The following is a 20842-nucleotide window of genomic DNA, read 5'->3' as shown; positions in this document are numbered from 1 at the left end:
GGAGCAGCCTTAGGAACTTGTAGGATAGGAGAAATAATGCTAAAATTTTTGTTACGGAGTCTCTTTAAGTTGCCTAATAATTATGCACAGTAATAGTCACCTGCAAACACAGATATCCCCCTAAAATAGCTAAAACTAAAAACTACTTTCAAAAATATTCCGATTTGATATTAATGAGTTTTTTGGGTTCATTGAGAACACGGTTGATGTTCAATAATTAAATTATTCCTCAAAAATACAACTTGCCTAATAATTCTGCACTCCCTGTAGACTACCAGGGAAAGGTGTGTGTGTGTGTGTGTGTGTGTGTGTGTGTGTGTGTGTGTGTGTGTGTGTGTGTGTGTGTGTGTGTACGTGTGTGTGTGTGTGTGTACGTGTGTGTACGTGTGTGTGTGTACGTGTGTGTACGTGTGTGTGTGTGTGTGTGTGTAAATGTTTCTTCCATCTTTTTTCCTTGTTTTTTTGCCCTTAAAGAGGAGCTGTTAGGTATAGGGTCTCAGAGAAAATAAACACATATATCAGTAGCTAAAGATTGGCTGTACTTACATTACATATGCATTTCACTGTCCACGTTTGGATTTCACAGAATTTGTATATAGTATATGCAGAGATAGATGCTCCTGACAGCTCATGGCAGGCTCCATGTTTGTGAAGCCAAATGTGTCGTCATGTCCTGCCTGCTTCTGATCACAGATAAGCTCGTTCTTGAACAACACGGTGTGCAGTGAATATTAATGAGCCATGTGGCTAGGAACAATAGCTGACTCCTGCAGTGAAACTCTGCCCCGAGATTTATCAGTGTTTCGCGCTGGACTGATTAGAAGCTCCTGTACCGTCTCATTAGCAGCCGAGGGGAGGGCCCCAGAATGCTTTGCAGTTTAGCTGCGGCTTGCGTCTTTATGGGTCTATAACAGACTTTAAGATAAGCACACATCAAAGGTAACTGAAATGTTTATCTTCACTAATGGCTTTTGAGCTTCCTTCTAAACTGTTTAACACAGGAGAATAGAGGTTTAAATTAGCTTCTGCAGCCTGACAGTTACTCTTTAATAATGCATAGGGAATAAAGTAATACGTGTGGGGGTGGTGGTGGTGGGGGGGGGGGTTGTCACCCAAAGATAATCTAGGTTGTCATAAAAAATGTATAAACAGTATTTCACAAAAGTGAGTACACCCCTCACATTTTTGTAACTATTTTAATATACCTTTGTCATGGGACAACACTACTTTGATGCCAAGTAAAGTAGTCAGTGTACAGCTTGTATAACTGTGTAAATTTGCTGTCTCATCAATATAACTCATCACACAGCCATTCATGTGTAAACCTATGGCAACAAAAGTGTGTACACTTATAAGTGAAGATTGTCAAAATTCTGCACTATTAGACATTTTCCCTCCCTGGTTTCATGTTACTCTTCAATGTTACAAGATCTAAGGTATGAATGGGGAGCAGGTGTGTTAAATTTGGTGTTATCGCTCTCACACTCTTTCATGTTGGTCACTGGAAGTTCAATATGGCACCTCATGACATCTCTGAGAATCGTCAAAAAAGAATTGTTGCTAAGGTGCCTTAAGGTAGCCAAACGCCTGATGATTATGGGAAGATTTGAAAAAGAAACAAATGTATTTCTAATTGAATCTGATTAGAGATAAATTTGTCTTTGTCAAAGCTGCCCATATACTACAGGCCGATTTCCGTCCAATTTCAGCATGAAATCTTAAAGAGAGACTGAAGCGAATTAGTTTTGCCCTTATTACCTCATAATTCGCTTCAGTACTCTCAGCACATGTATACCACCGCATCCCCACTGCTAAACGAACACGTTAGACCCCCCCAAATTCCCAGTGGGCAATCTGGCCAGCATTTCCTGAAAGAGGCAGCTTCAGCTCTGCCTCTCCTGATGTCAATCGCGGCAGATCGCCGAGGTGGAGAGGAGATCCGCTCATCGATTGACGTCAGGAGAGGCAGAGCTGTGGCTGAAAGCTCTGCGCCTCAGCGCAGAAAAATCCACTACCATGTTGGTCTTGGATGTTTGCCCGGTGATGTGGGGGGTCTAAACCTCTCGTTTTGCGGTGGGGATGCGGCGGTTTACTTGTGCTGAGACTACTGAAGCGAATAATAAGGTAAAAAGGGCGAAATTTATTTGCTTCAGTGTCTCTTTAAGGGAATCAGCTGAGCCCACCGCATCCGCACCGCCACTGCTCTCCAATGTAGAAATGTGCCCCCCCACACAGTGTGCATTTATACATTACCTGTCCAGTAGCAGCCTCCGCGTGGAGTCTATCAGCCGCGTACACGCTAGCAGCGCATACCATCTGACATCAGGTTTTTTCTAATAACCCTCCAGGACAGGTGCTACACATGAGATTAGGCCCGCCCCCAAGACAGGAAACACCCAACTAGCTCTGTTTAAATTCCACCCTCAGGTATCCACCTGCCAGCTGTGTGTTTCCTGTCCCAGGGAAACCTATAGCTCTGAGAGTCTGACGGTCAACAGCCAGGTAGTGCTGAGGCTGGAAAACTCCTATGGTGTAGCTGTCTGCCCTGGAAGGTATTGAATACAGGGGCTGCACTTCTATCCATATGGATAGGATCACCCAAGTGTATCTGGGAGCGGTGCAGGAGGACTTGGGATGCGGTGTGTGGCAGCAGGCTTGGTGGAGACCCTACATGTGGTGGGGAAAGTATTACCTGGCGGAGGCAGAGATTAGGCTTTCCGGGTGGCAAGACGGCTGTGAGTGTAATCCCAAGCGGCAGCAGGGATGGATACACTTGCCGGAGAACTTCCGCCCTAACTGTGACGTCACTTCCGGTCCCCGCGCCCTGTTAAGATATTGCGGCATGCATCTCTCACTCTGTAACAGGTGTTTGAGGAGATGGACACCAAGCAGAAGACAACAGACAAGGTAAGCGGCGGGGAAGTCTGAGGACTATTCGCCCGTCTGATCTGCGGGTCTGAATTGGCTTTGTATCATAGCGTCTGATCTGAGGTCTGTCTGTTTTCAGTCAGTATCCATACAATGCAACCAATTTTCGCCCCAAAATTGGTCACTTTGTCAGTTGGGCATGCACTTGGCGGCACCAATTTTCATCCAGTTCGATTATAATAATGGTTGATTGGCCACCAAGTCACCTGATGTATGGCCACCCTTAGTCTCTAAGAAGGTTGCAAAGACCCTGAAACTGAGATGCAGCATGGTGGCCAAGACTATACAGCGATTTAAAAGGACATGTTCCATACAGAACAGGCCTCGCTATGGACAACCAAAGAAGCCGAGTACACATGCTCATATGCAGAGGTTGTCTTTTGCAAATAGAGGCAATAAGTGCTGGCAGCATTACTGCAGAGGGTGAAGGGGTAGGGGGGATGGCTTGTGTCATAGTTTTTCTAGGCCCTTCAAATATACAAATTAAACCGTTTTTGACAAGTTAGTAAGGATAATCTGACACACATTCTGGGAAATTCTCAGGCGGATTGAACCTCTGGAACCGGGAGTAATACAGATTCTAAGTGCAACTACACTTTAATATACATGTCACATATTATGTTGCCATAGAAATGCATTGATGCCACTCCCTAATGAGTTTTAACTGGAGAGGTGAGTGATGTCATGGAACGCCTGACTAACTTGGAGATGAAAACAGAATCACTGCGCTGTGCAAACCAACAGAAGCAGCTGGGCATCCAGCTACTAACATAAAGCCCAGATGTTGGTATGGCGGGAGTAAACTAGACAACAGGCATAGACTGAGTGACTGGGTGAACAGTGGCGTAGCTAAGGAGCTGTGGGCCCCGATGCAAGTTTTACAATGGGGCCCCCCAAGCCCTCTATACATAACAATTGGTATGGCGCACCAAATCTGAGAAAAACAATCAAATAAGTAGAAAAAGTTAGTTTATCTAGTTTTATCACATTCTGGGCACCTCTTTTACCCATATTGTGGATGTGCTCCTTTCAATTATTCATTACATTTTTTTTATTTGCTGAGAAATGCCATGTATAAGACTGCCAGTGTTAACCTAAACCGATCCATTACTTCACAAATGCCTTTTTTTTTATTAAGGTTTAACTCTGCAGACAGCTGGGACTCCAGAAGAGAGTGGATACTTGGGCTGTGGTGGTGGTACAGATGGTGGAGCTGGGACCACACATATGGCAACTCAAAGTGAGACCCATTCTGCAAGCCTTACACTTCGACAAAGAAATATTCAAAACAGTGGTCACTGACTATTCACTGCTAGACTGTATGCCGTGACAGCTGTTGGTGCTGAAGTATGGGTAGACCTGAGCAGAAGTGGAAATCCTTTACATGTTACACTTCATAGAAATAAGTACTGTACATAGAAATAATTACATTTGCTGCACTGAGGAGAATTACAGTTCATTATACCCTTCTTTTTCTCATTGTTTGAAGCAGGAACTTCTCTGTTACTTATTGTTTATTCACCCATGCTTGTAGGTTAACTTTTAGGCAATTTGCAGTGTTCTGAAAAGTTTAAATTGTTTCACTTACACTTTCTTCCTATGCATAGACATATTTGTTCCTGTCACTAATAGTTACTACCTGGATGTGAAAAGCTTACTTCAGGTCTCCCACCCATACACACGGGATGTATTTGTTTCATGTGTAAACCTGTTCTCAGCAGCACACATTCCACACTAGGTTAGTAGAAGTCTCTCCCCTACCTCCTCCACTGCACATTTCTCCTAATTGGCTGTTTCATGGCTCATCCACACCTTGGGGATTGTAATGTAGCTCTGCACCCAGTACAGGTCCAGACAGATGTGGCTTGAGGATATGAACACATCAGTCTGTACTGACAAATGGCTGAATAAACAGCAGTATTGCACATATGCATTAATCATATTATATTAGACAGATAAAAGTTATCCCAAGTGTTTAAATTGTAATCATTTATGCTGTTAGGGTAATGTTTCACATTTTAAATCAAATTTTAAATAGGGTGCACAGCAGTTTAAATACATTCAAGGAAGATATGTTGCTATAAGCAATTAATATTCTTTAATGCAAGCCTGCTATTAGCAATATCAATTGGTGTAAGAATGCTACTTGTACACTGCTAAGAAAATCCCACTTTCCACTGAAGTATTTATATTGTTAAATTGATTGCAAACTCTACTACACGTAATAGTAAATGTTGTACAAACTACCTACTTACTTAAAGTATGTATCGCACGGAAGAGATATACTACAAGAAGTGTCAGAATTCAGCTACCATTTATTATTTACTTTTGTATAATCATTCCAGAGCTAGGCATGGTCTAATCTATAGACTACATATGCAATTTGAACTGAAGCTGTGAACACACAATTTGATAAATGAATAGCTATGCTTCTAGATCTGAATAAAGTTGTTCATGTTAGTTTGTACTTTGTTTTTGTCACACAAATGTCCATGTGCATTACTTTTAACCCTTAGACAGCCGTCAATATCTTTTTGCGTTTCTGTGTTTCCACATCCATACGCCACTGACATCTGATGTTTTAGTACAAAACTACTTTTGCTTCCCACCGATGTCTATAGGCATTTGTTTCCCCATATTCCTGTGCTACGGATGTTGAAAGGCGTTTAGTACAGTTTGGGGTTGGCGCCATCTTTGTACTTGGCTTGACATTGAATATTTATTCCAAGTTGATGCAGAATTATGCAAATGTCAATAAAAATCTATGCAGCTTGTAAATGGACCAATCAAATGCTTCCACAGCTTCCATTTACAAGCTGCATAGATTTTCATAACGAGTTGCATAATTCTGTATAATAATCATTGGCTTAATTCTCAATCTCAAATGTATTTGCATCTACTGCCAAAGAGACGGCCGATAAGGTTTTCTCTAAAGAGCTATTCAAGTATTGTTCTCACTTTTTAACATATAATGGGGGAGGTAATTCTATGAGTGAGATTATACATCCCTAGGCCAATGGTATCGTACCTGGAGAGTATGGTTACTAATAATATTTATGTTCAAGACTTGTCCTAGATGGGAAAGCCAACAGCCTGCACAAAGTGTTTCACCTGCAGATAGCAAAATAGCTGTGGCCTAGGCATCTGCCTTAATTCCACAATATCACTGCACTGTAATCTCTTGCTATCCCTGACTCAAAACAGGAAATATGAATCTGCCTGTAGGCATTGGAAAGTAATAGGGATGGACAAAAGACGTTCACAGGTGAATAGTTACCGGTGAACAATAAGTGCTCGCTGTTCACATTTTCCCATGGAGCAATTTCTGACCCTTAAGACAGGTGGGACAGGATGGTCAGTCATACATTTTTTACCACCTGGGCCACACACTCCATATGAAAGAAATGATCTTGGCAGTAATTTTACAGTGTGCCTGAGTCAGTATAGGAAGAAGTGTGCTGCTGCAGGTTGAAGGATGGAGAGAGGTGTTTTCTGTGTGATCCAGTGCTGTCTAGCTGTTGTATAGGTGTTCTGCGCCTTGTTCACCAGCTAGGGACCTCGATAGTCCTTGTCGGGGGCTGATCGCGCCAGCAGTAGGCCTTTGTCCATACTGATATTGATCCAGCTTATAATGTTATTTATTGTTGTTGCTGTTTGTGGTGTAATGTGTTTTAGCTTATATACACGACCACCTGCATACAGTGTAGTGTGTGACTGTGTCACCATTACAGCCCATCACTGTGTTAACCACGTTGTTTCACTGATAATTGTGACAACCATTTTTCATTGTTAGTGAAGTGCAGTGTTAGTCCCAAACTATGACACGTCAACAGCCTTGTGTTATTTCTGTCACTGTTGTAATTATTTTAAAAAATAAAAATTGTCACTGACATAGTTGACAACCATTGCAGTTTTCACAGTTACTGAAGTGCAGGGTTAGCACCACACTGTGTCATGCCAACAGCCTTGTGTTATCATGGTCTCTGGCTCTCCAGCACACTCTGGCTCTCCTCTCCCCCTTGCACAAGCAGCTTAGCCAGTGACCCGGACTGCTCCCTGGGCTCAAAGCAGTGCGTAATTTACATAGCGGGTGCTGCTATAACCACCAATTACATATCGGTCTATATCGACACCCAAATTAGAGGTGGGCTTCAGTGCCCTTTTTTTACCTGCTTTGATCCCTGATGCTCTAGTGGTCCCCCATGCGTCTATGCCCACCTGCGATGTAGTATGACTCAACAATGCACAATTCAACAAGACATGCCCTATAGGTACATTAAAAAGTTGTATATACTTTATTATAATACTACAAAGTGTAAAAAGTCATCACTTAGTGGTGTAATCGTCTAGCTGTGACTTGGGCTATACTATGGGGGGCATTATGTAACTTTGTAATGTTTGTAAATTGGTGGAATGTGTATGTTGTATAGCACTATGTATGTATGTATGTATAGCACCTTCTGAAGAAGCCATCTAGGTGAAATGTGATCATATCGAGGCTTACGTACAGCACTATGCACGTTAGTTAGCACCATTTTTTTTGTGCCCCTCATGTAATGTCGGATGTTTGTGGGACAGTACTCTGAGGTGTCTGTATGATAGACAATCACCGTGTTATACGGGCACTCTCCAGTCCTATAAACATTCAGTGAATTCCAACCCACCTGTGGGATCGCTACACCACACCTGACAGACTTTTCAGGTGCTGGGGGATAAGCCAGGACCCCCATAGGATACTTTACGGGTTGCAGTCCCTATATAGGGTATTTACAGGAGACGATTGCACCACTAAGTGACGTCTTTTTTTTTATTTTTACACTTTGTAGTTTTATACTAAAGTATATACAACTTTTTAATGTACCTATAGGGCATGTCGTTCTGACTAAGTGTTTGACTAATATTTTTCCCTGGTACCTTGATTTTTGGTCAGTGTTTGTTTATAACAGATCAACAAGACTCAGAGGTGATGGAGCAGAGTGGTCTGTACACGCAGATAGGCACCCAGTATAACAAGTTAGAACTCTTTACTGAAGAAAAGCATGCAAAAATAAATTGTATACCATCATCCGGAACGCAGCTTACTTAGGACAGAGAGGGACACTCAGAATGAACAAAGGAAAACGCAACACCATAGAGATGATTGCAGCACCGTTACATTTTAGAGTGACATCTTGTGGTTGCTTAACTATACTGCAGTTTAGCTAATAATGTTATTACCAACAAGAGGGACATTAACCTCCTTAGCGGTAACCCTGTGTGTGACACGGGGTAAGCCGCCGGAGGGTGCCGCTCAGGCCCTGCTGGGCCGATTTACATAATTTTTTTTCAAACACGCAGCTAGCACTTTGCTATCTGCATGTTTGGTCTGGTCGCCGCCGATGCGCCGCTACCCGCCGCGGATACAGGGCCCCCCCCCCTGCATACCCCTTGCACAGCCTGGCCAATCGCCGCCAGGCTGCGCTATGGGGTGGATCGGTACTCCCTGTGACGTCATGACGCCGATGACGTCACTCCGTTCGTCGCCATGGCGACGGGGGAAGCCCTCAAGGAAATCCCGTTCAGAACGGGATTTCCTTATGGGCAAGCGGCGCCGGCGGCGATCGGAACATACGGGGGGATGCCGCAGGGAGGGGGGAAGCATGTAGCTAGTGCTAGGCTAGCTACATGCTAAAAAAAAAAAAAAAAAAGTGAAAAAAACCCTCCCGCAGCCGCGGGAATTAAACCGCGGGGGGTTAACCACTTGCCGACTGCCCACAGCCGATGGGCGGCGGCAAAGTCTGAGCCCAAACGACCGCAATACGCCCATCGGCGGGCGTGGTTATGCGGCAATCGCGTCATGCGTGACGCGATCAGCCGCCGGTGACAGGCTCCGCCCCCCTTGCGCAGTAACCCGCCGGCCCTTCGGAAGCGCTGGCGGGTTACTAGCTGCCCGATCACCGCATACAAAGTGCATAATACGCTTTGTAATGTATACAAAGCGTATTATACAGGCTGCCTCCTGCCCTGGTGGTCCCAGTGATCGAGGGACCAGCAGGGCAGGCTGCAGCCACCAAGGTAAGCACCCAAGCACACTGCCTTCTTCCTCCCCTTCCCTCTGATCGCCCACAGCACCCCCCCACCCACCCCTCAGACCCCTGTTTACACCCAATCACCCATCAATCACTCCCTGTCACTATCTGTCAGTGCTATTTTTTTGATTAGGTCCTACACTGTCCCCTGGGGGCTCCTGATCACCCCCCCCCCACACTCTCAGATCCACCCCAGACCCCCCCCCCCCCCCCCGGTGTACTGTATACATCTATACTCACATGTAATCACCTGTCAATCACTTGTCAATCACCCATCAATCACCCCCTGTCACTGCCACCCATCAGATCAGACCCCTATCTGCCCCTAGGGCACCCAATCACCCGCCTACACCCTCAGAACACCCTTAGACCCCCCCCCCAGACCTCCCCCCCTGTGTACTGTGTACATCTATCCTCCCCTGTCAATCACCTGTCAATCGCCCGTCAATCACCCCCTGTCACTGCCACCCATCAGATCAAACCCTAACCTGCCTCTTACGGGCATCTGATCACCCACCCACACCATCAGATCGCCCGCAGACCCACCCTCAGATCACCTCCAAAGTGCATTGTTTACAACTGTTCTGCCATCTAATCACCCACTGATCACCCATCAATCACCCCCTTTCACCACCTGTCACTGCTACCCATCAAATCAGACCCCTATCTGCCCCTAGGGCACCCAATCACCCGCCCCCACCCTCAGAATGCCCTCAGACCCCAGCCCTGATCACCTCGCCAGTGCATTGCTTGCATCTATTCCCCCCTCTAATCACACCTTGAGACACCCATCAATCACCTCCTGTCACCACCTGTCACCCCCTAGCACACCTACCCATCAGATCAGGCCCTAATTTGCCCCGTGTGGGCTTCTAATCACTCGGGCAAACCCTCAGATCCCCCTCAGACCCCCTTCCGATCACCTCTCCAGTGCATTGATTGCATCTATTTTCCCCTCTAATCACCCCCTGAGACACCCATCAATCACCTCCTGTCACCCCCCCCCCCCCCCAGCACTCCTATCCATCAGATCAGGCCCTAATCTGCCCCCTGCGGGCTTCTGATCACCCAGCCAAACCCTCACTCGTCCCACCGCAGTGACAGAATTTTTTTTTCTGATCACTGCTGGTCCCTACGACTTAACTGTAGCTGAGACCAACCGTTATGCCACACAATACGCAACCGTCAATCCAAGAAACTACCATGCCTAGCCTTTTCGGTGGAAACCACTCCAAGTTTCCGAACGTAACATTTTTTGGGGCCTCCTTAACATGGGTCTAGTAAAAAAGAATGTATTGCGGTCTTATTGGTCTACGCACCCAATACATCACATGCCCATGTTCTCTGCTGCCATGTCCAGGTCACGATTTGAGAACATCCTGTGCTTCCAGCACTTCAGTGCCAATACAACCTGTCATCTAAGAGGCCAGCCTGCTATATGACCAGTTCCACAAAATTTGCCCCCTCATAGACCACCTGTCATCAAAATTTGCAGATGCTTATACCCCTGAACAGTCATTTTGAGGCATTTGGTTTCCAGACTACTCCTCACGGGTTCGGGCCCCTAAAATGCCAGGGCAGTATAGGAACCCCACAAGTGACCCCATTTTAGAAAAAAGACACCCCAAGTTATTCCGTTAGGTGTATGACGAGTTCATAGAAGATTTTATTTTTTGTCAAAAGTTAGCGGAAATTAATTTTGATTGTTTTTTTCACAGTGTCATAAAAAATAAAATCTTCTATGAGCTCACCATACACCTAACGGAATACCTTGGGGTGTCTTCTTTCTAAAATGGGGTCACTTGTGGGGTTCCTATACTGCCCTGGCATTTTAGGGGCCCTAAACCGTGAAACCAAATGCCTCAAAATGACCTGTGAATAGGACGTTGGGCCACTTAGCGCACCTAGGCTGCAAAAAAGTGTCACACATGGGGTATCGCCGTACTCAGGACAAGTAGTATAACGTATTTTGGGTGTATTTTTACACATACCCATGCTGGGTGGGAGTAATATCTCTGTAAATGGACAGTTGTGTGTAAAAAAAAAAAAATTGTCATTTACAGAGATATTTCTCCCACCCAGCATGGGTATATGTAAAAATACACCACAAAACACATTATACTACTTCTCCTGAGTACGGTGATACCACATGTGTGGCACTTTTTTGCACCCTAAGTGCGCTAAGGGGCCCAAAGTCCAATGAGTACCTTTAGGATTTCACAGGTGATTTTGAGACATTTTGTTTCAAGACTACTCCTCACGGTTTAGGGCCCTTAAAATGCCAGGGCAGTATAGGAACCCCACAAGTGACACCATTTTAGAAAGAAGACACCCCAAGGTATTCCGTTAGGTGTATGACGAGTTCATAGAAGATTTTATTTTTTGTCACAAGTTAGCGGAAATTGATTTTTATTGTTTTTATTGTCAATTTCCGCTAACTTGTGACAAAAAAAAAATCTTCTATGAACTCACCATACTCCCATCAGAATATCTTGTGGTGTTGTCTTTCTAAAATGGGGTCACTTGTGGGGTTCCTAAACTGCCCTGGCATTTTAGGGGCCCCAAACCGTGAGGCGTAGTCTTGAAACCAAATGTCTCAAAATGACCTGTGAAATCCTGTGAAGGTACTCATTGGACTTTGGGCCCCTTAGCGCAGTTAGGGTGCAAAAAAGTGCCACACATGTGGTATCGCTGTACTCAGGAGAAGTAGTATAATGTGTTTTGGGGTGTATTTTTACACATACCCATGCTGGGTGGGAGAAATCTCTCTTTAAATGGACAATTGTGTGTAAAAAAAAATCAAAACATTGTCATTTACAGAGATATTTCTCCCACCCAGCATGGGTATGTGTAAAAATACACCCCAAAACATATTATACTACTTCTCCTGAGTACGGCAATACCACGTGTGGCACTTTTTTGCAGCCTAACTGCGTTAAGGGGTCCAAAGTCCAATGAGCACCTTTAGGCTTTACAGGGGTGCTTACAATTTAGCACCCCCCAAAATGCCAGGACAGTAAACACACCCCACAAATGACCCCATTTTGGAAAGTAGACACTTTAGGGTATTCAGAGAGGGGCATGGTCAGTCCGTGGCAGATTTCATTTTTTTTTGTCACAAGTTAGCAGAAATGGAAACTTTTTTTTTTTTGTCTGAAAGTGTCATTTTCCGCTAACTTGTGACAAAAAATAAAATCTTCTATGAACTCACCATGCCTCTCAGTGAATACTTTGGGATGTCTTCTTTCCAAAATGGGGTCATTTGGGGGGTATTTATATTATCCTGGAATTTTAGCACCTCATGAAACATGACAGGTGCTCAGAAAAGTCAGAGATGCTTCAAAATGGGAAAATTCACTTTTTGCACCATAGTTTGTAAACGCTATAACTTTTACCCAAACCAATAAATATACACTGAATGGTTTTTTTTTATCAAAGACATGTAGCACAATAGATTTGGACAAAAATGTATACATAAATTTTACTTTATTTGACAAATTTTTTCACAGAAAGTTAAAAAAATCATTTTTTTGACAAAATGCATGTCTTTTTTGATGAATATAATAAAAACTAAAACTCGCAGCAGCAATCAAATAGCACCAAAAGAAAGCTGTATTAGTGACAAAAAAAGGAAGGAAAATTCATTTAGATAGTAGGTTGTATGACCGAGCAATAAACCGTTAAACCTGCAGTGGTCTGAATGGAAAAAAAAGGCTCTGATCCTTAAAGAGACACTGAAGCGAAAAAAAAATGATGATATTATGATTTGTATGTGTAGTACAGCTAAGAAAAAAAAACATTAAGATCAGATACATCAGTCTAATTGTTTCCAGTGCAGGAAGAGTTGAGAAACTCCAGTTGTTATCTCTATGCAAACAAGCTATTAAGCTCTCAGACCAACTTGGTCGTGGAGAGGGCTGTTATCTGACTTTTATTATCTGAACTGTAATTGAACTGTTTACTTTTCCTCTAGCAGAGAAGAGTTTATTACTTCACAGACTGCTCTGAAAGACTCATTTTGAATGCTGAGTGTTGTGTAATCTGCACATATTATAGAGTGATGCAATGTTAGAAAAAACACTATAAATACCTGAAAATAAAAATATGAGAATATTTTCTTTGCTGCTAATCTTCTAGTAATTATTCATAGTACACAACCAATTCATTATATCATATATTTTTTTTCGCTTCAGTGTCTCTTTAAGGGGCAAAAAGACTGTGGTCCTCAAGTGGTTAAAAAGCCCAAACTGCCCATGAGCAGAACAGCCCTGCATATGCGCAGATGAGGCAACAGCCAACTTTGATAAGACCAAATCAGAGAATACTGCATTAAGACAGAGTACTACAAGTCCAAGAATGCCATTAAGTGGAGCGCAACTAGTAAATAAAGGCTTCAATTCATCAAAGGCTGTTTAATTAAAAAGAAAACAAGTTGGGAAAATACCGCATTTGGTATTTTAGATTATTTTTCCTAATTCATCAATATTTTCTCAGGTACAGTGGAAGTTTGGTAAGTGACCAAAATACTATGCTTAAATTCACAAAAAAACCTGTTCGGCAACAGCAGAGCAGTGTAGAGTGTCTGTGTTGTTACAAGCTGTTCCGTGCAGTGAAAGCATTACGATAGTAAGAGGCATCCCCACATCCCTTTAGAATGTACATGTTTGTTATACTGCCTCTGCTAGTTCTGAATCTGTCCATTAGTCTTTCTTAACATTTTATTTAATTGCCCCAGCTTAGATGAACTTCCAGGAGACATTACACGTGCCATGCTTAGATTTTCCCACTAGCTACTCTGCATCTTTAAACAGAAATCTAAAAGGTTAAATGTCTGAAGGGAGGCAGAGGAAACCACTTTTGTTCTTTTCTCTCTGCTCGCTGTCTGGGGGGTAGAAAAGCTGGACCCTCCCGAGAAGCCTTCACAACCAATCAAGGTCAGATCAGCGGGACTTGCAGGAGACAAGGGCTGTTTCTATTGGCTTCTGCTCCTGTCAGTCATAGCTTATTCCTCTCTGCTTGTGTGAGTCATGGCTCCTCCACACTGTTTCCCGACAGAGGAGTTGTAATGTTGATGGCTCCCTGATTCATGTCTGGTGGGACTGCTCGACTGTATCCAAAGCCGGTTCTAGACTTTTTTCTGCCCCCAATGTTCGCACAGCACCCAGAAGATGTCAGTGCTATATAAATACATCATAATAATATGGTAGGATATTAGACTATGACTATGGAGGGAGTAGCTTGTGAGCTCTTCTAAGGAAAATCACTGACATGCTATGTACTCTGGAAGGCACCAGAGAAGACAGATGTGTTATATAAATTAATAACATTAAGGTAGTTAAGGTCAGGCATTGCTGATTTCATTTTAATTTTTTTTTTGTGTGTGTGGGGGGGGAGGGGGGTAGGAGGGTGTATGAAACAGAGTAATAAACACCATAAGAAGGAGATGGCAGGAGAGAGCGCAAAAAAGAGACAGGGATGAGAATACAGAGTCGGGAGTGTGGGGGCAAGAGGACACATCTATGATATTGGGGCAAGATGAAGAGAATTGTGGGAAAGAGAAAAGGGGGATATAACAAAGAGTTGGAGACATAGGAGAGGGGATAAAGTGGTACAGGCACAAGACAGGCACAGAGAGAATTGGGGAAAGGAGAAACAGCAGGGAGATCACACCAGTACTGCAGCCTTCACTTGTCCCGTTTGACAGAGGCATGCTGTTAAAGCAGAGGGGAGGAGGGCCTAGGAAGAGACACACTGGAAGAGGATAGATCAGAGGCAATCAAGCTAATCTAAACTGCTCAAGTTTACACAGTGTTGCTCCCAGTACTACCGACGTCAGCTGGAGGACTGGGACATTTTGGCCTGGGGGGAAACGCAGCCCAAATCTGTATATTTCTTGTGTGCAACTGCATATAGCGTGAAGCATCAATACATTTTGACAATACAGAAAGCATGGTTGCATCCTGGATAGCTGCTGGTGGTGTAATGCTGAGGGTGACATATTCTTGGCACACTTTGAGCCACTTAGTACAAATTTAGCATCTCATTTAAACCCCACTGCTAACTTTCCATCTGTAACGGTTGGGTGTTGCAACTCAGACGTCTGTTTATTGGGTGATCTGCAGTATCACCAATACTACTAACGCTATACCTGATTATGTGGTGATCTGCAGAATCACCAATAATGCAAGTATAGCTAGAAACAATACTGTGTGAATAGTGCTTGGTGCAACAGTAGAATAAGTAGATAGATTTCGCCAGAGGAGCTGGGGAGTACTACCTGCAAGAATAACAGAGGAGTACAACGAAACTTCACCAGAGGAGCTGGTGGAAACTATGAGTAAATAATGAGTCCTCTCCTGGAGGAGCTGATGAGAACCAGGAACAACAAGGCTAGGCCTCACCAGAGGAGCTGGTAGGCACAAATTGAAAATGACGCTAGCCCTCACCAGAGGAGCTGGCGGGTACTAGCTGCAAAAGTAACTGTATAGTTTGGCTAGACCTTACCAGAAGAGCTGGTAAGGTACCATCAGACACGGTGACTGTATAGTTTGGTTAGACCTTACCAGAGGAGCTTGTAAGGTACTATCAGTCACGGCAACTGTATAGTTTGTCAAGAGCTTACCAGAGGAGCTGGTAAGGTACTATCAGTTACGGCAACTGTATAGTTTGGCAAGACCTTACCAGAGGAGCTGGTAAGGTTACTATCAGTCACGGCAACTGTATAGTTTGGCAAGACCTTACCAGAGGAGCTGGCAAGGTACGAAGAGTGAAAGTATAGAAATAGTATAACTAGTCCTTACCAGAGGAGCTGGCAAGGTACTAGCAGTATAATTGACTGTATAGTTTAACCAGACCTTTCCAGAGGAGCTGGTAAGGTACTATCGGTCACTGTAAGAAAAGTTTAGCGACACCTCACCAGAGGAGCTGGTGGGTATATAAATATAACACCTCACCAGTGGCAAGGGCCCACCGGTGAGTAGAGAGGTCAGGCAGGCAAGGTTCGGCAACAGAGAGGTATATCAGCACAGAATCGCAAGGCAGAAGAGTAGTGAGTAATCAGGCAGAGGTTCAGCAACTAGTCAGATAGGCAGAGATACAGAAACGATAAGCAAATGCAAGGTCAGAGTATGCCAGAATCATACACAGGTAATCAATAATACAATATGACAATAATCCTAGTCTTGTGTCAAATCCCTGGTTTCCTCCCAGATCAAAGCACACCGGATACTAGTCTAAGGTATGAGCGCTAACTCAAAGTATTCACGACAGCAGACAACCTGCGACTGAGGAGCGCAGGCTTAAGAAGCAGAGGAGACCTCACAGCCACGCCCCCTCCTATCAGCCAATCCGGGGCGCTGTGAGTCTCCTCTGAAGTCAGCCGACCAGCCTCCTCCCAGCATAAAGGTCCCGTCTGTGCGCGCGCACGCGCGAGACAGCTACCTTATGGGCAAATGACAGTCCCGTCCTCGGCATGCTAGACGCTGGAGGGACGGGCAGAGCAGCCAGGGGCACGGAGGCAGCTGCGGTGACGGTGCTGTTCGCCGCAGCTGCCCCAAGGATTGTTACACCATCCCTTTGTGGCGACTGTGTACAAATTCTACTTCTTCTACCATCAGCATGGGCACAAAGCTCACACAACCTCAAACTGGTATCTTGACCATGACAAGGAGCACTGTGCTCCACTCTACTGTACTCCATTGTGCTCCAATGGCCTTCACAATCACCAGCTCTCAATCCAATAGCGCACCTTTGGATGTGGTGGAATGTGAGATTCGCATCATGGATGTTCAGTCAACAAATCTGCAGCAGCTGCATAATTGTATAATGACAATATGGTCCAAACTCTCTGGTGAATGCCACAAAGAATTACGATAGTTCAGAAAGCAAATGAGGGTCCAACTCCGTATTAGCAAAATGTACACAATAAAGTGGCCAACAACATGTATACACTTTCCTGTCATTGCATTTCTTTTGGTACCTGTATAAGACTACCAGTCAGTAATTATGATCCTCCAAATGGTAAATGCAGAAACAATAGCTCCAAAGTATCAAGTGCAGCAGTCATTTCCCCACATAATACATTCAGACATTCAGGAAACATTACCCCACATAAGAAATGCAGCAAAAGTTTCCTAAAATTTTTAAAGTGAACCAGAGACGAAGCACCCTCATGTATTTTAACAAGCAGCGGTCGTTACCTCACATATAAAAAGAAGCAGTTATTACCCCATACACTGTATGAAAAGCAGTAGTCATTACCCTGCATGTGAAAAACACTGTACTCGCTGTGAGGCACAACAGCAAGAACACACTCCCAACTTCTGAAGACTATTTTAGATTTTAGAATTCTTGTCTCCTGAAATGCATATTACATGCATTTACACGGTTAGTTTTAGTATGTGTTACCAATAAACATGCACTAGATTCTTATACAACGTGTACAGTGTATTTTTGAAATGCACATACAGTGGGATGCAAAAGTTTAGGCAACCTTGTTAATGGTAATGATTTTCCTGTATAACTCGTTGGTTGTTGTTACGATTAAGAATGTCAGTTAAATATAGGAGACACACACAGTGATATCTGAGAAGTGACATTAAGTTTATTGGATTTACAGAAAGTGAGCAATAATTGTTTAAATAAAATCAGGCAGGTCCATAAATTTAGGCACCACAAAAAAGAAATGAAATCAATATTTAGTAGATCCTCCTTTTGCAGAAATTACAGCTACTAAACACTTCCTGTAGGTTTCAATGAGAGTCCAGATTCTGGTTGAAGGTATTTTGGACCATTCCTCTTTACAAAACATCTCTAGTTCATTCAGGTTTGATGGCTTCCGGGCATGGACAGCTCTCTTTAACTCACACAACAGATTTCAATTATATTCAGGTCTGGGGACTAAGATGGCCATTCCAGAACATTGTACTTGTTCCTCTGCATAAATGCCCTAGTGGATTTTGAGCAGTGTTTAGGGTTGTTGTCTTGTTGAAAGATTCAGCCCCGGCGCAGCTTCAGCTTTGTCACTGATTCTTGGACATTGGTCTCCAGAATCTGCTGATACAGGGGCAAACGCAGGATTTTTAAGGGGGGGATTCCTGAAAGGTCCAGAAGCACTTATGTCCCCGAGTGCTTCCAAATACAGGTGGCTACATACTGCCCATGCACAAAAGTGCGCTGGCGTATTAGGGAGCTGCCTATCTTTGGAAGTACTCAAGGACACAAGTGTTTCTGAGGGCTTCTGGAAGCAGCAAATTTGAACAGGGGACAGCGCTAGAACAACTTCCCGAGAGAGGAATGGGAGATAGACTTAGTTTGGACAATTCAGTGGAATATGTCACATAGCGCAAGCGATACCCATATGATGCAGGGATATTTGCATCTGCGGAAGATGGCGGTGCTATATAAATACTAAATAATAATAATTTGCCTCACCAGGATTGCACTTTTATTTAGCTTTCCTGTATGACAAGAAGACACAGCCAGCCAGCACTAGGGGAAGAGGGAAACAAAGGTGAATGAGGGAGGGCTGGTGCACACCAAGAGGGCTTCTGAGTGTTTTTCAAATCAACATTGATTTGAAAAGCGCTTGGCTAATATTACCCTATGTGGGTGTTCCCACAGCAGCGTTGTGATTTTTTTCAAAATCGCAGGTATACCGCATGCAGCATTTTTTTCAGCATTGAGTGATTCATTCAGAAATCGCTCTGAAAATCGCACTCACTAATTGCTAGCGATTGTTATTGTGATTTTTGGCGTGCCCAGAGAGAAGAGGAGTGGAGAGAAATTGAGAATAGCCTGAGATGGAGCATTATCTGTATTGCAGTCCCACATCACGCAGAGGTTACTTGCCTGTAATAGGACTCCTGTCCCTGTCAGTCTCTCACACAAGTCAGAAAGCAGCCCTCCTGGAGTCTAGGGACTGTCAAAAAATTTTCACCTTAACAAGATGCAGTCATTATGGGGAGAGACAGATTTTTTCCCACGGACCCTCCAGGCAAGCTCTGCATCATGCTGTGTATATATACCAGCTTGCCTGCCCTTTAATTGCAGTTTTATCAGCTAGCCTAGTATTTTGCATTGCCTTACAACAAAAAACCTGAATACACCAGACACCAGCCCTAAATCACTGACTGAAAGGTACAGGAGTCTCAGGGGGGTGTTCCATACATCCAGAACCCCCGTCTGGATACGCCAGTGTGATACTGGGTATAATCCATGTGTCCCTCAACTTTGACAAGATTCCCAGACCCTGCACTGGCCACACAGCCCCACAGCATGATGGAACCACCACCATATTTTACTGTAGGTAGCAGGTGTTTTTCTTGGAATGCTGTGTTTTTCCTCCATGCATAACACCCATTGTTATGCCCAAATTACTCAATTTTAGTTTCATCAGTTCACAGCACCTTATTCCAAAATGAAGCTGGCTTGTCCAAATGTGCTTTAGCATACCTCAAGTGGCTCGGTTTGTTCTGTGGGCGGAGAACAGGCTTCCTCTGCATCACTCTCGCATACAGCATCTCCTTGTGTAAAGTTCACCGAATGGTTGAATAATGCATAGTGACTCCATCTGCAGCAAGATGACGTTGTAGGTCTTTGGTGCTGGTCTGTGGGTTGACTCTGACTGTTCTCACCATTCGTCGCTTCTGTTTATCTGAGATTTTTCTTGGTCTGTCACTTCGAACCTTAAAGCGGATCCGAGATGAAAAACTAAATATAACAAGTGACTTGTCTATATATCTTATCTAAAGTTTAGATAGTTTACACAGCAAATCTATCTTCAAACCGCTTCAACAGTATATTAATATTTTTTCCTGTGATACAATGGGAGCAGACATGTTTTCTGCTTGTCACTATTACACAATTACACACACAGGCAAGCTTATCTGTATCTAGGCATGCTAATCTGCATATTCTGTGAAAACTCCACTCTTATCTCCTCCATTACACAGGCAACTGATCTGTATCTGCACTGCAGCTCTCAGATTGTGAAAACTCTGCCTCTGAAATCTATAGCTAGTAACACCTTTTTCACCTGCCCAGACTGAAATCCCACAATCCCTTGCAAGCGCCAAGGCACTCTGGAGAAGCTGTGGGTGTGGCTTGATTAGTTTATAGGAAATTAGAGTATTAAAACAAAACAAAACAAGTATTTGGCTTGAGGAATGCCCTATAAACTATATGTAAGGAACACAATTATGCAAGGAGTAAAAGTTCATCTCGGATCCACTTTAAAGGAATACTATCGATTCACATATTTTTTTCAATTGACACAGGAATTGTTTGGGAAGTGCTGCTAAGTACTGGTGTATACATTTTAGTAGCAACTTCTTTGTTTACTGTTAGCAAAATACATTCAAAGTTTACTGACGCCAAAACTGACGGCTGACTGAGCCATGAGGAGAGGGGAAATTCCCCTCACACTTGATCAGTTAACTCTATGTGTAGCTCTGTGTGTGACAGAGAGAGACAGGACACAGGAGCTGCAGCTGTTGGGAGCTCTGTTTCTGACTGAAGGGTCTGAAGAGAGCAGAGGAAATGTAACTAATTGTCACAGCTTTTTCATATTGTTTTTGCTTTCAGAGTTTGATATGTTTGATATTTGCTTTCTGTAGTCTAATATGCAACTCTGGCTGTGCATTGAAGCAGACACCCCTTCTGCAATTGATTTGTCCCAATATAGCTAAATCCTACACTCAATAAATTACAGCTTTTGCCTCTGATATTTAACATGAAAAGTAGGAAAATGTTTACACAGCTACTTAGACATTATTTGTACATTGTCATTTTAGAACACTTGGGTATCGATAGTATTCCTTTAACTTGAACTTAGCCTGTGGTCTTCC

At 43.7% G+C, this 20842-nt stretch overlaps 1 protein-coding gene and 1 long non-coding RNA gene across 5 annotated transcripts in view; one reads left to right on the top strand and one right to left on the bottom strand.

Annotated features, from left to right (window-relative positions):
- The window catches only part of BSCL2 (BSCL2 lipid droplet biogenesis associated, seipin), a 354626-nt gene extending 349238 nt beyond the window's left edge, over positions 1–5388 (top strand). The window contains exon 9 of the mRNA XM_068260670.1: positions 4067–5388. Coding sequence (XP_068116771.1) covers positions 4067–4230 — 164 coding nt within the window. The 3' untranslated portion in view covers positions 4231–5388. The remainder of the gene's footprint in view (positions 1–4066) is intronic.
- Positions 1–20842, bottom strand: part of LOC137538459 (uncharacterized) — a 145618-nt gene that overhangs the window by 4441 nt on the left and 120335 nt on the right. For all 4 annotated transcript variants that reach the window (XR_011024796.1, XR_011024797.1, XR_011024795.1 and 1 more), the window contains one exon: positions 19449–19681. This is a non-coding gene — a long non-coding RNA (uncharacterized lncRNA). The remainder of the gene's footprint in view (positions 1–19448; positions 19682–20842) is intronic.

Source organism: Hyperolius riggenbachi, chromosome 11 (genome assembly GCF_040937935.1).
Source record: "Hyperolius riggenbachi isolate aHypRig1 chromosome 11, aHypRig1.pri, whole genome shotgun sequence".
NCBI lineage: Eukaryota > Metazoa > Chordata > Amphibia > Anura > Hyperoliidae > Hyperolius > Hyperolius riggenbachi.
The sequence above is the reverse complement of the archived record's forward strand: the minus strand, read 5'-3'. Positions and strand labels throughout refer to the sequence as shown.